The sequence below is a fragment of the Parasteatoda tepidariorum genome, chromosome 5 (genome assembly GCF_982258835.1).
Source record: "Parasteatoda tepidariorum strain Cologne lab strain chromosome 5, Ptep-v5.0, whole genome shotgun sequence".
NCBI lineage: Eukaryota > Metazoa > Arthropoda > Arachnida > Araneae > Theridiidae > Parasteatoda > Parasteatoda tepidariorum.
This window is the reverse complement of record NC_141759.1, coordinates 116,161,304-116,180,504: the sequence shown is the minus strand read 5'-3', so window position 1 is coordinate 116,180,504 and position 19,201 is coordinate 116,161,304. Positions and strand designations below refer to the sequence as shown.

General features: G+C 29.8%; 1 protein-coding gene across 8 annotated transcripts in view; it reads right to left on the bottom strand.

Moving 5' to 3' along the window:
- The window catches only part of LOC147810049 (pre-mRNA 3' end processing protein WDR33-like), a 162,886-nt gene that overhangs the window by 141,086 nt on the left and 2,599 nt on the right, over positions 1–19,201 (bottom strand). For 2 of the 8 annotated variants that reach the window (XM_087164905.1, XM_087164903.1), the window contains exons 3-6: positions 18,806–18,874; positions 18,628–18,732; positions 13,920–14,035; positions 8,764–12,699 (exon numbers count right to left, since the gene is read on the bottom strand). In XM_087164905.1, the coding sequence (XP_087021031.1) occupies positions 13,955–14,035; positions 18,628–18,732; positions 18,806–18,874 (255 nt within the window). In that variant the 3' untranslated portion in view covers positions 8,764–12,699; positions 13,920–13,954. The other 6 variants (XR_015434082.1, XR_015434081.1, XM_087164904.1 and 3 more) reach the window with 6 other exon arrangements.

Here is a 19,201-nt window from a genome sequence, read left to right as displayed (position 1 = left end):
AAACTATTTTTTAATTCTTCGAAAATATATTCTGATTCGTTGCAATGAAAAAGGGATGCAAAGAATAAAATTAACAATTCGCAGCTTAAGGTCTCAAATTAACAAACTTGTTGGACCGCATTTTTAAAATTGTGGTTATTCCTTATAATTTGAGTCAAAAATTCGTCGGAAAAAAGACGTGTTTCGTGGAAGGCCGAGAGTTAAGACAATTCGATTAAATCAGGGGATAGAGCCTTCCAATGAGAGAACCGGGTTCGAATCCCATCAATGGCTGGTCGATACGAATTCAACATTCTGCTTGCTGACGTAAAATATCCTCAATGGTAGACGGGTCATGGGTTAGACTCCCCTTGCAGTCAGGCTAACTGTGGGAGGTTTTCCTCTCCATGTAACGCAAATGTGGGTTAGTTCCATAGAAAAGTCCTCTATGAAAGCAAATTTCTCCCAATACTTGATCCAGGAGTTCACTTGTCTTCTGGAATGGGTTCAAAATTACAAGGCTACGGAGTTGAGCATTAGAAGTGAGGTACAAATAGGTCCACTATTCAACGACGGTTATAAAATAAAATTCAATTAAAGTAGTAACAATTTTAGAAACCTAATATTATATTTATATCAAATCATAATTTATTTCATATTTTAATTATTTCCACTGAATTATTCAAGCAAAATGTCACTGAAAAAATCGCAGTTTTAAAAAATAACTCGAAATTAAAAAATAGCTTTCAGTTTTGTTTCTCACCTTTATTCTTCCATTTTACGTTGGACCCATAACGTTACATAATTCAAATCGCCTTTGTTTCGTATCATTTGCGTCTGGCAAGTCTTGAAAATGAGCGCCAATTTTGAGTGCGTGAAACATGTCTACTGTTATTTCAAATCAGCATAATTTTAAAGCAATGAAGTGTTTTTAATCAAATAATAATCATACCACCTCAGTCTCTTGTAATCGTTTTTTTCCTTCTTTTTTTATAATAAACACAATAATATTTTCCAATAAACCTTTAACACTAAAAAAAAATTTGTTTAATTGTAAAGAAAAGTGTTTCTCCAATAGCCATTTTCAATGTTTGTATTATTTGTTTGTTTTTTTCCTGAAATTCAGCTTATTTTATTCATTTTTAGTTTATGCATAATTTTAAAATTATTATTGTTTGAACGATAACAAAAATCAATTCTTCACTTCAAAACTATTTTTTCGTTTTTTAAATCGGTGTTCCGCCACATCAATCACTTAAAAGTTCTGTAGCCGGAAAAAATTGGGAAACGCAGCTCTAGGGAAAATATTTTTTCTTATGATTTTATATCCTTTATGGCATCTGCAGCGTTTAATAAAAATATATAGTAATTCAATCTTCAATATAATGCCAATCTTTTTATCAAAAAAGTTTTTGTTTATTCTATATGTATATATATATTTAAATTTATCTTTGGAATTTTTATTGGGCTCCATATACCCTTTAAAAAACCGCGGTTTCCATGATGAAAAGCCGAAAACAAGTGCTTTCTTATAATATTAATAGACTCTTAGCAATTTTCTTAAGTTACGAATTTAGACAAGAAAACGTATTTTCTCAGAATAAACATTCCACTTTTTCGCATTCGGATTAATATCGTTCAAATATAGGGAGTAGCTTCAATCTAGGAATTATGGTCCGAATATATTGGTCAGGAGGGCAGTCTAAAGGTTGGAATCTTTTTGAACGAAATTCATCGAATAATTCTTCTAATTTTAAAAATACGAATTTTTCTAAAATTTGATATTTTGGAAAATATTTGACCCATTTTGCTCAAATTTTTAAGTAATAAAAATAATTAACTTTTGATAAAAACTACTTCCTGATAAAGGTATTTCCTGAACGAGAAATTTTAGCCAAATAACGCCTACATTTTTTGTTTTATCGCCACCCTCCCTCTAAATGTTGACTGCCATCTTTCTTCCCTCTCTGTTATATTTATTCTTAATTCTATGTTATATTATTAATTCTATATTATATTATTCCTAATTCTTCTTATTACCTTATATTTATTTTTTTAAAAAGTAATAGATATATTTATTTTAATTGAATGCGTTCATAATTAAAATTTGAAAACTCTATTATTTGTTTTAACAATGAATTCTTTATGCATTCAAGAAAATTCTTGGTTCTGAGAGAATCTGGCTGACAGATCTTCTTTTAACCCAAAATATGCGAGTAAGTTCAGACATTTTAATTTATTTTATAAAATTCATAATTCTTCATCTGAATGATTGGTTTCGCATAAATTTGCTATTTCTATTTTCGCTTACATTTTATCCTTATTTTAATTTATTTCCTTTTTAATACTCATTGCCCTATTGAGGATAGAATTCGCCTCCAGTTTGTGAACCACTGCCTTAATGCATGCGCTGGGCATCATTATTATTCGGAGAATAAAGGCCTTATTGTTCGGTTTATACTTGTCTGCTATGACCAACACTTCATGAAGTGATAACCCGGGGGGTGGGGCAGAGGGAACAGTCTGAAAATTAAGTGAGGGAATGAAGAACATATTTCGCTCCTCCTAAAATTTGAACATTAGCTGCTAAAATAGTCTCCTAAAATTGGTAATTTTAAAAAATATTTTTTTTTTCAATTTAGAAGTTATTTTCAAAAAAATAACTTTATTTTCTTTTAAAACTTAATTAAAGGGTCAATATTGAGTTTGGCCCCGTCTGAAATTAGAAATAGAGAAAAAAAATGCTTTTTTTTCTCTAACTTTGAAACGAATTCTTTTTTTTTTTTTTCTCAGATAGTACAGAGAAGGAAAGAACATTCATGCCTTGCCCGGGATTCGAACCCAGAACCTTTCTGATGCAAGGACAGTTCCCTGCCTCCTACACAGACCTGTCGGTGCGTTTTTTTATGTAAAAAAACTTTATTTTCCTCTGAAATTAGCGAATGACGTGCTTCGCCGCTTCTGAAATTTAGACATTCATGGAAATAATGTAAAGTTAAATTGATCAAAAGAATATGAATCATATTAAATCGGGTAAATAAAAAGGTTATCAAAATTGTCTAATCGTTCATGATGAAGGTGGATTGAAAAACATCAAAATTAATTTAAAATCACTGTCTAATAAAACTTAAAAGTGTATATTATAATCGCCTTTCAAAAGTTTTCTGTTTTCTACGAATTGCCTAACAAGTTATGTTGCTTTGAGTCCTGCGTTACACAATAGTGATTCGCTCGATTTCAATAGCTTTTTTTAGTTCAAATTTTATCTTGAATTTTTTACATTACGTGGGTTTTTTTTAATCCATTTTTAACAAGATTTCTTAAACATTATTTTTTACTCTTTATGTCAGACACATATTTTATAAAACCTGGATTTATTATCATTCACCGACATAACAAAAATTGAATGAAGTATAAATGCTAACTGCAAAGCAAAACTGAGCATTTTTACTAAGAAAATTGCGAAAACAATGTTAACAAATTTTTAAAATCTGCTAACCCATTGCCGGGGTAAATTAAAAAAACATTCTCAATTCAGACCATACATCAACTGCAGAATCTTTAAAAATGCGAAGAGTAAATAATAATCTCACATTTTTCAATAATGATTTTGATAAAGTTTTTTCTTTCTTTATTTGATTATTATTTTTCTGCTTTTAAAGTTGTTTACTTGGTTTCTTTAATTCTGAAAAAGATAAAAGATGGCGGAACATTATTTATTAAATCAACTATTTTAGATTGTATGCGATTATTAATAATAATAATAAAGTTAATTTGGAGTGAAGTAAGGTTAAATAAATGGAAGGTAAACAAAATCTCATGTATGAGCGCACAACGACGCAGCAAGTAAGATGGCGGAAAACTCTCGCGGTTGCTTCACCTTGAAAGGAGTGGTCTAATGTGAGTGTCTTCTCCACTTACTCCTAGTTCCATGATACAGACATCCCCTGCATACCTGCCAAGTTTCTTGTTTTTTAACGAAGATTCCTGCATTTTACGACCATCTCCTGTTTACGTGTTTTTTCTCAAATTTCTCTGTATCTGTTGAAGTAATTTAAAAAAAAAATGGTGACAAAATATCCACTGATGGTAAAAGTATTTCTCTCATTCCTCAACAGATGGTGCTATTGCCAGTACTGCAGTATATTGAGTGTTAATTGTTTAAGTCGAGCCGCGATGGCTCAGGGCGTTCGCCATCCAATGAGGTGAACACGGGTTTGAATCACGGCGATGACTGCTGGTTATGAATTCCGCATCCGGCTTGCACCAACCACAGTGCTGACGTGAAATATCCTCAATGGAAGACGGATCACAGGTTAGAGTCCCCTTATCGTCAGACTAACCGTGGGAAGTTTTCCTCTCCATGCAACTCAAATGCGGTTTAGTTCAATAAAAAAATCTTCTACGAAGAAACTTTCTCACACTACTTGATCCAGGAGTTCTATTGTCTTCTAGATTGGGCTCAAAATTACAAGGCTACGGAGTTGAGCATCAGTAGTCGTAAACCCAAAATTACTTCGGTTAGTAAAAACCTCCGTTATTTTATTTATCCAATGTTGGCAGGTATGCACACCCTGTTCATGTTGTGGCTGTGAGGGCAAGAGGGGCTTCTTCCCAGTGCCCCTGTTGATGCAACACCCCCTGGAGGGTAGCACGGACGTCCTGAAAAAGACGCCCCAGCTGGAGGGGGAAAAAACAGACCCGAGTATGGTTTATGTTCCTCCCTGATGCGCTCCCTCTTCTCCTTCCCTGGATGTCGGAAGTTTTGGGGAGGATGTAGTCTCTCTCTCTCTCTCTCTCTCATCATCCTCTTCGAAGAAGGGTGTCTTCTTGACCTTCCGGCTCCTCTTCATAATCATTGCATAATTATCATCTCTATCAGCCTACCCTCTCTGTGAGTCGATTTGAGCAGAGATCTTCTTTCGGACTGGCTATAACGTCCTCTTAATAAGGCCCTCTTCACCCTTTTTTATCTCAATTTTTATTTAATCTGAAGCTTCTCTTTAAATTTTATGTAAATTGTACTATTGTTCAGCTGGACTAGTCCTGTTAGCCATGCCCAGCGCATCAATTATTCTGAAAGAGGGTCAGGAGACCCAGGTACCTCAACTATTCTAGGCGATTACGCCTCAATGACTTTAGTGGGCCGGAATAGCCTGGTTGGCAGTGGGTTGGACCTATGTCCGAGGGGTAGTGAATTCGATCCCCGCCGGCCAAAGAATTTCTATGTTGTAATGGTGACTGGTGAACGTTAAATGAAGCGGGTCATGAAGTCCTTCATGTTCCCCTAGCAAATCAATAACTCTAGTGGTACTGAATTGGAGATGGGTCTTTCTCTGGTTCGGGTAAAAATAACGATCTGTGGATGAATAAATGGATGTATGAATGGTTCCTCCCTATTAACAGGCTGCGACGCGTGTGTGTCACTGATGTATTCTTGATTATAGATGCCGCTACGGGAAAACAAGAAACGCACTTTCTGCCTTAAGTTCGCTTGACTTCCAGCAGGTTTGGATACTGGCAAGTCGCATTAGAGACAACAACAAGAAGACTTCTGTAATTTCATTAAAATCGGAAGTATCTTTCTTAAAATAAAATTATATTTATTATTCAATTCATACTTTTATTTTTAAAAAGCATATGGTTGCTAATTTCAATTTTGAAGATAAATGGAATCTATGAATTTAGGAGAGGAGGACATCACACTCGGCGACCGAAATTCTCTCTGGATCCGCAGAGGGAACGGTTAAAGGCGCTTTTCAAAATAGTTCGAACCAATCTTCCTTGATGATAGAAATATGATTGCGTAACCAACATTTAAAGTATCCTGCTCTCAGTTTCGGTTTTAGGCATTGGTTTCTTAGGTTTACATTTGGCTGTTTTTCGTAGGGTCATATGAAATGATGCCTTTTTTGCGAATAATATACTATTTTCATAGCTGATGAGTTTTCAGCAGTTACTCGTCACTATTAGGTCAAGTTTAGCCTATCTAAAGCAACCGCTGTCTTTGCTTATTTTCTGAAAATGTTGCAAAACGTTAATCCCAGTCGATACGAATTCCGCATCCGGCTTGCACCGACCACAGTGCTGACATGAAATATCCTTAGTGGTCGACGGATCATGGGTTAGAGTCCCCTTGCCGTCAGGCTAATCGTGGGAGGTTCACGAGGTCTTCCTCTCCGTGTGACGCAAATTCGGGTGAGCTCCATCAAAAAGTCCTCTACGAAGACAAAATTTCTCCCATGCTTAAAATTTGATTTCTTATGAACTACTCCGTAGATTTTATTCTAATTTTGCCATTTAAAATAATTTATTTTGTAATTTAAATTTTGCCATAAATAATAGAAAATAATAAATAATTATTAAGAAGTATTTTCTTCTCAAATTATCTTAAATTTAACGAGCTTTATTGATAAGTGCAAGAATTGTTTTTAAATTACTTAATTAAAATAAAGAATGTTATATTTAGCTAATTTTCAATCTTTAAAATGAAAACGAGGTTCTCAAAGGGGTTTGTGGTTTGCTTTCGATGATAAACAAAGTCTGATAGTTTAAAAAAAAAAAATATCGAGTGGAAAAAATACGTTTACGAGTTCGTATTAAAAGTTCTTAAAATGACTCACAATATTTTTGAATTTACTATACTCAATTCCTCGTTTAATTTATATCACACGCCTTTGGAGGCAAATTGTTATTATTTTTTTTTAATACTTTTTATCATGTTCTTTCCTTTACCGTTCTGCTCTTTTTAATACCTCACACCTCAAAGAAAGAAACGATTACTTTGTTTATAAAATAAAAGTGCAAATAACAAAACTTATAATAGTTTCTTTTCATGAATACTGCAATTTTGTCCTTCTTTGAAAAGTATTAACTTAATATTTTATATTATAACCGTCGTTGAACAACCGACCCAATTTTTGGGTATACGACTACTAATGTTCAACTCCATAGTCTTGTAATTTTGAACCCATTCCAGAACACAAGGAAACCCCTGGATCAATACTCCCAGAGGTATGATTTGTTATGGGAACATGGAGGACTTTGTGACTCGGCAGATTTAGTGTGCACCAGTCACCATTTACTACACGGGGAGTCTTCGGCCGGCAGGGATCGAACCCACGATCTCTTGGACATGGGCCCAGTGCCATACCAAACAGGCTATCCCGGTCTCTTCACTTAATATTTTGGAATATTAATTGCTAATTCCATATAGTAGACGGAGTAAAAAAAAGTTCTGATTTTTATAGTCTTAATAAATAACCCAAAAAAGGACATTTTTTTTTCGTCTTTAAAGGGGCTTCTGGATTTGCACGAGTATAGGCCAACTGGATTTTTGGTTATTATAAGATACGATCAGAATAAATAATTACAAATAAAACGAATATCATTATCATTTACAATTATAATTAAATCAAATGATCAAAGGTTAGAATTCCTTTGCCATTAAGGCTCCGTTAGAGATTCTCATGGTTTTCCACTCCATATAAAATTCTATCAAAATTTTTTTCTAGTTTATCCCAATTCTCGATCTAGAACTTTCTTTGTCTTCTAGGCTGGGTTCGAAATTAAAAAAACTAGGAATAGAACATTGATGGACGTAAACCCAAACATAGATCGGCTTTTCAATACCAGACATAAATTAAAATCATATTCGTGACTTTAAGACACAATTATAATTACTTGCACTCGTTAAATTTTTAGTAGCGAAACAGGTACTAACACTGCTCCTGAATGCAAAGTGCAATTAATATATGAACTTTCTTAATAGGTTGCAATCATAGTTTAAATCCTTTGAACTCAGTGGTCGGAATTAGAGCACTACAAGTTGTGAAACTACTGTAGTCACTAGTTTTATTCGTAGTTTGAAGTGTAGAGTGCTACTTTTTTTGTAAAAAAAAGTAGCATAGTAGTTTGTTACCTATAATGAGGCGAAAAATTTAAATATCTCCATAAAGTTCGGTTCTTCATTACTGAAGTAGTAAAGCAAAGGGGGTCCCAATAGGCTAAGTCGGGCCATGGAGACACCTGCACTACTCTCCCGCGGTCATCATGTCGATCGGTTTTGGTTTGCCCGCTGCTAACGATAAAATATTTCAGTTTTCCCATAAAATGCTATGCAAATTTTTTTGCTTTTTTAATATTGATGTCAATATTTAATATTGACAACCATAATAGAATTCGCAGGAAAAGCACCTGCATCCCCACAGATATATTGATAGATTTATAAATTTAATTGAAGAAATAAAAAATTATCTTGCTGCCAAAAATCAAATATTTTTAGAACTTAGAGATCCTCTTCGGCTAGCAGATTTGTCTTTCGTAACAGACATAATGGAAAAACTAAATAATTTAGCTGAAGGGAAGGACAAACCTATATCAAGAATGATTATGATCTCGTTCAGAGCTACGCTGGTTTTGTGGATATCACATTTGAAAATGAAGTCTCTTGTGCATTTTTCAAACATGAAAAAAATGATAGACAGCAATGAAATTGACTAATCAACATTTGTCATCAACCTCCAATTACTTCAAGATCAATTTGAAAAGCTCTTTCAACAATTTAATATCATAAGGAGCTTATAGTCACCTTTTTTTTGTCACCACAAAGTCACCGCCATTTGACCGATATTCTGCTATTTGCTCTTAGGTACAAAAAGGTTGAGGACTCCTGGCTCAGAGTATTAAGTATTACCAATTTCATTTTTATTAATTTAAAAATTTTTCCTTTTTCACATGAATACACAGTTTTGTATGCAACAAATCAAAAAATAAGCTTAACTATTTTCAAAAAACAATTTTATTAAAAAAATATTTACATGTCCGTTAATACAAAAAACGCAAGTATAATTAAAACAAAGTATTAAAAAATATTAAAAAATATATATGTTTTTAACATTAAATGTCAACATTACAGATCAAATTAAAAAATTTACAGATAAAACAATGAACTCATATATTTACAGGATGGTGAACATACTTTTTTAATGGAGTTTAGTTTACTAAAACTTCAATATAAAAAGTATTTTATGAATTCGGAACGTCTTGCAGCCTTCCTTTAAAAAATTATAAAACTCTGCTCCATTATTCAAGATATTCTCAAATTCAGACTTCATTTTTCACCCCCTGATATCGAACCGAAAAATCTCTTTATCAAAGAGTTCTTTGTCAAAAACTGGTTATTTTATCATGATCAAGTAAAGTCTATAAAAATTATTTTGCATTTTGTTAATGTATATAGTGCTTGAAAATATTTTTTGAGTACTTAAAAAGTTCTTAAAAGGTGCTTATTTTTTTGTTTTAGGATTTGGGTACTAACCTTGTTCATGAACTCTTTACCTTTACAGTTTGAGTACAACTCTCAACCTGAGTTTTTATGGTACAACAGTAAAGTTCACACCATTGAAGGAACCATTCCTCAATTTCACAAGACTGATATTGTAAGCTTAGGATGTAATACATCACTTGTAAGATAATCTACCGGGTGAGAACAATTATTAAAATAATTATTTTAATTGCTCTCAGTATACAACCGTAATTTTTGTATGTTGTAAAATTATATACATAACAAGTTATCATTGTATAATTATTTAATATTGTATAATTATGTCCCCTTGTCATCTGTCTAACCGTGGGAGGTTTTCGTGGTTTTCCTCTACATGTAAATTAAATGCAGATTGGTTCCACCCAGAAGCTCTCCTTGAAACAAATTTCTCCCAATACTTGATCCAGGAGTTCCCTTGTCTTCTGGATTAGTTTCAAAATTACAAGGCGACAGAGCTGAACACGAGTAGTTGTAAACCCAAAATTGGCACAATTTGTAAAATCACTGTTATTTTATTTCTCCAATGTTGGCAGGAATGCAATGAAAAACTACTTATCATTTTGAAAATATTTAACATGATGAACGTATTTACCTTGTTTCATCAGTCTTAAAATTAAGTGTTAAAGAAGACAGTTCAATTTACTGGTTTGGAATGGCATCTAGTCTATTGGCATCTGCACAAGCTAAAAATGAATATAATAAGAATTATGGTAATTTTCCACTCAAACTTAGTAATAAAATCTCCTGACTTTTCCAGAATTTTTATTAAAATTTAAATTAAATTCCGAATTACACTTTTGTTATAAAAGGCAATATTTTGTCAGAAATAAAATATATTTTTGTTCAATTGGCAATAAAACTTATTTCTTGATAGAAAATTTGCAAAATATCAAATTTTGTAAAAAATAAAATTCAAATAAGCTTAACATGTGGATTTTTAGTGTAGACAATTGGATAAATTTTAGACAGAAGCATTATTTTGGACAGAAATTGGAAAGAAAATTTTTTTAATGAAGCAATATATTAATAATTATTTAGTCTGCCATCATGCACCCAACTTATGATTAGAAAATAACTAAAAGCTTAAAAAACAAGCTTAATTTTTAAAAACTAAGTATTTTCAACTAATTTGAAACAGGAAATTGATTAACAAAAATATTTTTCACAAATTAATATTTTTAACAAAATTTAATCATAGCAAAATTTTACACAGAATTATAAAAATATATGTTAGACATTGGAGCCTCATTGGTTACTAATTGTTATCATCAATTTTAAAATTGATTATTTCTCAGGTTTGTGTAAAGTTTTTTCAAGTTTTGTCCAACACCTGGAACGATTCTTGAAAATAATGATAATTAGCCGATGAGTTGAATAAGTTTCACAAAGTTAATAGTTAGTAAAAGCTTTACTGCAACATGGTTAAACTTTTTTGGATTAAAACTAAAATTATATCATTAATTTGTAAAAACTACTTTTTGTTCAAAAATTTGTTTTAAATTTTTTCTTCAATCTAACAATATTTTCAGTTCGAATACTATATTTTTAATCTTTCTGCATAAATTAAGTTTGGCTTTTAATCAGATGTAAGATTACTTTTTTCTTTAATAATAGATTTATTGATGAACTATGTTACTTTGAGTCTTTAATTTTTTTCAGACTTCGTACTTAAAATATTGCTTCTATCTATAATTTATATACTTGTGTACTTTAAAATCTACATGGTAAACCATCTACTGAAATGTCATTTTTTACAAAAATAATATGTGATATATTTTTGATCAAAAAGTAATTGTAATTTATTGTATAAAAAATTATATATCTGATGAGATCTTGTCTCATATTAAAAAAATATATTCTGGAATTTTGAAAAATTTTCCTGGCAAAGCATGGGGATTTTATTTCTGAAATTTGAGTGGGAACCCTGCCACAATAATTATGAGGAAAAAAAAGCTTTTTGCATAGTAGCATAAAAAACTTCAAAAACACGATCTTCAAATCACAGATTAAAATTTAATAAAAAATGCAATTTAAAAGAAGCATATGTTAAATAAAATATTTTTTTTCTTTTATTAGTTTCAAAATTAGATTAGTTATTTAACTCCCAAATGAAATAATTTCATAATATGAGCCCATTAAAAAAATTTAAAATTTAGTTTAAAATTGTAAATTAATTATTTTTTTAATTAGATTTTAATATTTTTGATTGAAGTATTACTAATTTTAAATGCAACTAAATGTCATTTCCAAAAATATAAATTTGAATTCAATTCCTCAATTAGGCATTTAAAAATTCTGTGGTTATTGAATTCAAGTTTTTTTCTTTATAATATTTAAAAGTCCTAAAAATTCTGAAATAAAAAAGTAGGTAGAATGTATAAGATACTTCAATCACTTGGTAGAATTGTTTGTGGATAGTTCCACACTTCAACAAATCAAATTTTTACAATTTCAAATTGTCTATTAAATCTTAATAGATTAGACAAAAATGTAAAATTTCTTAGATCTATAGAAAGGTGATACATTTTGTATTTATTAAAACTTTTTAAAAGTTTTGTTGAAAAAATTACAATGTTCAGGTATTTATGTTGATAGGCAATTCTGAAACTAAATTGGCATGAATTTTGTTACTTTTCAATCTATCATATTGAGATATATTCCTGAATAGAAATATTATGCACATTATTATATTTGAAAATATTTGTCCATTTTTAAAGAAAATTTTATGTAAAAGTATGTATAATTAAACAAAAATTGCAACATATATATATATTTCCAAAAATATAAAATTTTACTTATCATTAAAATTTCTTTAGATTAATTTAATTTTCTTTTTAAATATTACCTATCAGTTTGGAAAAGATGATATATTGGAATATGATACTGAACGCAATAATCTCACTGAACTCAGCTCAGTAGACGCTCATACGGACTCACAAGTATTTCTTCAAACTGACAGTTGGATTGTGGTTAATTGTTAAAATGGGTTGTGGTTGAATGAATTGTGAAAACGTTGTATAGAACAATGTGAAAAGTATGCATAAGAAAACCACGCTTTGCATAATACGTGGAAAAAACCGACAGGGTAAAGAAAAAAATCTCCTTTTCCAAAAGGGAAAATTAAGTACTTTTTAAAACACCCTATGCAAAAAGCAACTTAAAAGGCTTTTAAAAAACGAAAATCGGAAATAAGCACCTTTAAGCACTTTTTAAAAACGCTACACACCATGATGAACAGGGCTAGGCTAGCAACACCTAAAATTAACATATATTAAAGCATCATGATAAGAAAACAAATAATATAGTATTATTGTTTTCCAGTAGATTTCCATAGACTTTAGAAAATATTGATCCTTAGGAAACATTACATCCAAGTGACAGAACATCCAAATTATCTAAAATAATAATATAAAACATTTAAAATGCACATAGAATAAAATATATAAATTTTTAGTGTAGGTACTATAATGCAATTTCATAATTCATAACAATTTCATAAATATGAGCAAATGTAATATTTTTACTTTTTAACTGTTTACGCATAATTTTTTTTTTCTTTATGTTATATAGCTGCAAGCATTAGAGAAGCAATTATAAGAAGATTTTGTGTATTTTTGTTTACAACATAGAAAGGAAATTTCATAGTAGCTAGGGATTTCCTCTTCTTGTTGCAAATCAAGCCAGAAAAATAGGAAATTGGAGCATACAGAAATTTTATAAACATATGCATATGCAAATACAATTTTATTTCAAGCTAGAAGAAATACATTTTTATTTGTTCAAGTAAAATATTTTAAATCTGTCGCTTCAAAAATGTATTATCAGACTAAGGCTTCATTGAATAAAAATTAAGTAAAATTGAAACACATAACAATCCATTTTTAATTAGAGAATTTTTAAATAAAAAAAATGTTACGACGATGGGGCACATTTTATAACTCATATTGCTTCCTTCAGTGGAAACTAAAAAAAGTTGATTTTAAAGATGCCATACAAACAAATTATGCTACTCACAAGACATAAGTTTCATCAAATATTTCAACAAAAAGCAAACACCTTTTAAATGCTTTTTAAGAAATCAAAAATTTTTCTTAAGCACTATATACATTAACAAAATGCAAATAATTTTCAAAGACTTTACATGATCATGATAAAATAACTAGTTTCTGACAAAGAACTCTTTTCTTGATTATATGAGCCATTATAAAATGATCAATAGATTTTTCAGCTTGATTTCAGAGGGTAAAAAAGAAGACTGAAATGGAGAATATCTTGCAAAATGCAGCAGAGTTGCACATGCGAGTGCAATAATCTCACCGAGCCCAGCTCACTACATGCACAGAGTTGGAAACTAAGGTAAACATGCTTGATATTTATCTTTTTGTAATAACTAGATTTAAGTAGAAATAAAACATGAATATTTATAAAACTTGTTATGATTAATTTTCACTTTTTAGACACAATTGCAAATAAGGTATTGCTCAAGAAATTTAAAACAGAGTCCCAGATCTGCTTCTAATCAAAAATAAACATTTATATTCGATACATTTTTTGACACTTTAATATCTAACACGGTATGTAAAAAAGTAAGAACTAAGAAATAAATAAACACTACCTGACATTTTTGTAAACACAGGTAGATGACAGCTTTCATTCAAAAAGTAATATTCTTATTATGACGAGAAGCTCTCGTAAATTATTAAGTGACTCGGCATCTGAGATTAAACCTCCCTAAAAACATTAGAAAAGGAAAATTAATGTTACATTTTGTTATAAGACTCTTCAATATAAAACCACATTTTCAAAAACCCTAATAAAAACAGACACATTCTTTCCCTGCTGTGTTCATCTGGTGACATACAATAATTAGAAACAAGAAAATAAACAATGAAAATAATTTTGATACTATAATTACAAAAAACGGCTCCCACATGTTTAATCTACTGTTTTACCTTAACTATATGGAAATGAAATATTTTATGACTGTGGTGTAAATGGCAAATATAAAGTACAAATTTTTATAACTCTATAAATAACTAAGGTTTTCAGAATAAAACATTTAAATTTTTAAGGAAACTGAATTTAGTTTACTATTGTTTACACAAACCAATTTTTATAAATCGAGTTTAAAAATCAACTAGGCTGGTATAGCCTGGATGGCAGGGACCTCACATTTGTGAGTCCAACCAGCCAGTGTAGTAAATGGTGACTGGTGCATGTTAAACCTGTCAGGTTACAAAGTTCTCCATAACAAATCAATACCTCTGGGGTACTGAATTAGAGATTCTGTGGTTCAGGTCAAAATTCTGTAAACAAATGAATGGGTTCGCCCTGTAAGCGGATGTGGCAGAATTATTGGCCAAAGATGGAAAACAAGAACAATTGCACCAGCTCTGTCTCAATGGCCGACAACAACAAGAATCAACTATATTTGGACAACAGGAGAAATTTAAGAACATTGATTTATAAAGGAGGTAATATAAAATGGTATAATATCAATTTTAGCAAAACATTAAACAGTATATTGTATTAAATTCATAATATTGAGTTCCATAATAATATTAACTATAGCAGTAATGTTAATTACACAAATTTAAGTTGTTTGGACTGTTAAATTATTTGAAACACTTTAAAAAGTGAATAATATATTGCGGTTCAATTTCGAAGAAAAGCACAGTACTGCTTAAATTTAAATTATAAGTTTAAGCAGTGAGAAGTTATCAACTGAAATAAAATTAGTTCGAAACAATTCAAAAATGAAAACAAATCTTCAGTGTAGTTGACATATTAACACATTAGAAACATTTATTATTTTCTCTCACAAAATCATTCATCAATTAATATGGATATTAGATTATCTGAATCATGCCCACCTGATATAAGACCATTAAAAGTTATGAAGAAAAATAAATAAAAGGTATAATTTTTAAAAAATAAAAATTTTTTAAACAGCCACGGTGGCTCAGGAGATAGAACAAACACCTCTTTATGAGGTGGTGCAGGTTCGAATCCCAGGGGTAGCTGATGATTACGAATTACACACCAGGCTCGCACAGCCCACAGTGCGGATGTAAAATATTCTCAGCAGTAGACAAATCATTGTTAGAGCTTCGGTGACAAAGATAATTGCAAAAATCGAAAGTGACATTCTAAAACCGGGCATAAGTTTGGAAGATCTCGAAGAATTACTCAGGTTGAGGGCTTAATCAAAATCGATGACACTGAAAAGGAATTTAAATGCATAGAAGAGTACAAAGAAAAAAATAACTAGAACAAAATTTAGAACATTAAAAATTTAAACAAAGAACTTGATTCAAATAATTCCTTTCAGAAAGCTAACATTTCTCTAAATAGTCCCAATCAGAGTGACATTCAAACCGTTGAACAGGAACGCATAAAGTTACCTAAATTAACTATTCCTAAGTACTGAATGGTTAAATTTTTGGAATTGTTTCAATTCTTCAATTAATGAGAACCTCAATTAATATAAGTGGTCATCATTTTTTAGAAAACTTGATGACTGGTGCATCATGTTTAAGGCACTGTAAAAAATTTATATATTTTAGAATTTATAAAAAAATTTATTAATATTACAAATGATCACAATATAAACTAATTGTGAAGTACGAATTAAAAGCTTAAAAATAATATACAGTTTATCTTCTCCTTTATGCACTTATAAATTGTGTGTGTCCCTGAGCAAGGCACAAACAATTTCTCCTTAGAAGTTTTGCATCACTGGCTTATACAAATACAGCTCATAAAGATACTGTAAAAATTATTAAAAAAAATTTAAAAAACTATGGAGCATTGTAACATTGTCTTAAATTGTTTTTAATTCATAATTTTATTTTTTTTTATTTAATTTTTAATTTAAAAAATTATAAATTTTATAAGAAAAACTCTCCTTGAAAAAATTTTTAATCCTGCATTTAGATAAAAATTATTAAATATCTTATAAAAGGCATAAATGTCATTCTTTAACAGAGAGCTTTAACTTGGGTTCCCTTGACTTAACAGTTTATCTTTAAGTAATATACGAGGTGATTGTGTAGCAGTATGACAAAGAATGGTAGTGAAGTGTGACAAAGAATGGTAGTGAAGTGTGACAATTTCTGACAAAGAGAAAGAGGGAGTTGAAAATATTAATAAAAAAGTGAAATATCAATAATGAACATTGATTGCAGGTAGGAATAAAAAGCAACATATGTGAATATAAATTTTATGATAAACTAAATTTTAATTCATAAGAAATGGACATGAGAGATATATCACAAAAAATTAGAGAACAAATATTATTTTACCTGTAAAATAGCTTCAAAATTAAAAGTTAATCCATTTCAGAAAGTAAATTCACCGCTAGATGCACCAGTCTTCTACCTTCAGGTGTCCACTAAAATTTAGGATATTCTTTATTACAAGCGCATAATTAATTATAAAGTAAGTGATGTCACAATATACCTACACACACACTGTACATTTACCTATGCCGTGCAAGGTATCTCTATGTATTTACATATTGTGTACTTAGAATAGCCTCCCTCCATTAACAAATTTATTTTTTTTATCAACTGTTTCAGATATAAAATAAAAAATTGCAGTTTTTAAATATTTTATAATATTGATTAAAAAAAACTTTAGATAAATTTTAATATATTTCATATTTGTAACAACAGTCACAAGGGCTTTTCTTTTTATTTGCAATTTTCTATAGGTCATTTCATTATTTTTTTCAAATGCTTCCCGTTAGTTTAAAGCTTTCTCTAGATTAAATCTCAAAAAACCTTCCCATTAATGCATATGGAAGGAGGAGCATTTCAAAATAAAAATAAGACATATTACAAAATGTCCTTCCTATGTAATTTATCAATGAAAAAATTTAAAAAATAAGAAAACATATCAAAATGTAACACCAGTCACCATAGAATTGCCCATTTATGTACATACAATAATATGCATAGGTATTAGTGCGTACAATGTATTTACATAACTATGTTTGCACATATATCCTTAAAAGTATCCATTTAATATACCTAACAATAGCATTCATTTTAATATGCAATATATGTATTGTGTAGAAAAGTAATCAATTACCAACAATCCTGATTAAAATGTTATTAAACTTACGTGAAATTAGGATTGCATTACTGAAATTATACTGGAATTATTTTATAATTACTTGTATTAAAGATAATTGGTTATAATAAGTTTATAATTACTGAGTGTTATGATTTCTCCTAAACTCAAATTATGATAACATGAAGTGCTGATTACTTGCAATTATAGATTTTGATTACTTGTAATTGTGATTATCTGTAGCCACTTTTTGTTATGATTATAAGCAATGATTACTGCCTGTAATGAGAAATTGTGATAATATTTTATAACTTGATTACAAATAGTTGATAAACATTTAATAATAATCTGTTATTAGTTACATTCATTTCTAATCAATTACTATAATCATCATGCAAGTTTCCATGAAAATGACAAAATATTTGCAATTTGCTTCTCTCATTCAAACATTTAGTCAGAAAAATTAGTTAAGCCTGATAAATGTATTATCATGATGAGTGTATTAAGACTGATGAATGTATGAAATCATTAGTTCAAAATATGCATAATGAAAGATGAATAACAACTAAATTTACATATAAATTATCATTCAAAATAAATTTAGTCTGACTAAATTTTCTTTGAGTGATATCAGTGGCGTAGTTTTGGGGGACAAAACCCCCGCCAAAGTTATATATACATTACTTGATTAATGAAAAATTGAACGGTAAGAAGGGGGTAAATATGAAAAAGTTTTCATTATTCATTTTTTATAATTTAAACGTTTAGAATATATGTTAGAAGGAGATAACCCTCCTCGAACATACATTAAAACTACGTACACTGAGTGATCTCTGTAATAAATGCAGAAGAAAGTTATACGAAAATCACAAAAAGAAACTTTTTAAAAGAATGAAATAAAGAAATGTTTTAAAATATTTAAATAAAGAAACTTTTTAAAAAAATTAAGTGAAGAAACTTGTCACAAAAATCAAATAAAGCTAAAAAAAAATCAAATAAATCAGAAATATAAACTTTAATTTCACATAGTGAGAAAATGTTTTTAGACAATATGTAATTTAAAAAGTAGAAAACACACAGACTTTTCTGTAACCTGATACTTTGTACTCAATTTTGATTTCTGAAATTTCATACTCTAAAATAAAATCTGTGAGAACAGAAATGTAGAGTAGCATTCCTGTAAAAATTACATATTTCCTCCTTAAAACTATGCTTACAATATCAAAAGTTTATTGCAAATAACTTACTGCCACACAAAATATAGGACATCTCATTTTGTTAGTTGATGTACGCACAAATTTTGTGGTGACTGCATTTATGGGGTTGCCAGGCATACTCAGTGGTGGTGTCATCTGAGAAGTAGAAATAATTCAGCAACAAAAAATAGAAATAAAGTTATAAACGATAGTTTGAAGGAATAAATACCTCTGTATAATATGCCGCATCAGGTTGCATTACTCTTCGATCTCTGTAGTCTCTCTGCCATACTCGAGCCTTAAAAAGATATATATAATAAAGTAATCATTTTTAAAAAAAATAGATGTAAACATTTTTTTAAAAAATTAAAGGTTCCCTTTTGTTTTTTTTTGTTTTGTTTAAATAACAATGTTATTTATTTTAATAAAGAAATTTTTCCTTTCCAAATATCTTTTAAAAGAAAAATTTACAAACATTGCAAAATGAGAATTTTATTCTATATCAACAGCTCTGTGCATACCTGAATCGCGTGTTTTACAATCATTATTTAGAAGGTCATCATGCTTGGAAGAAAAATTTCACATGAATTAAATAAAGATTTCAAGAGATTAAATGAGATAAATT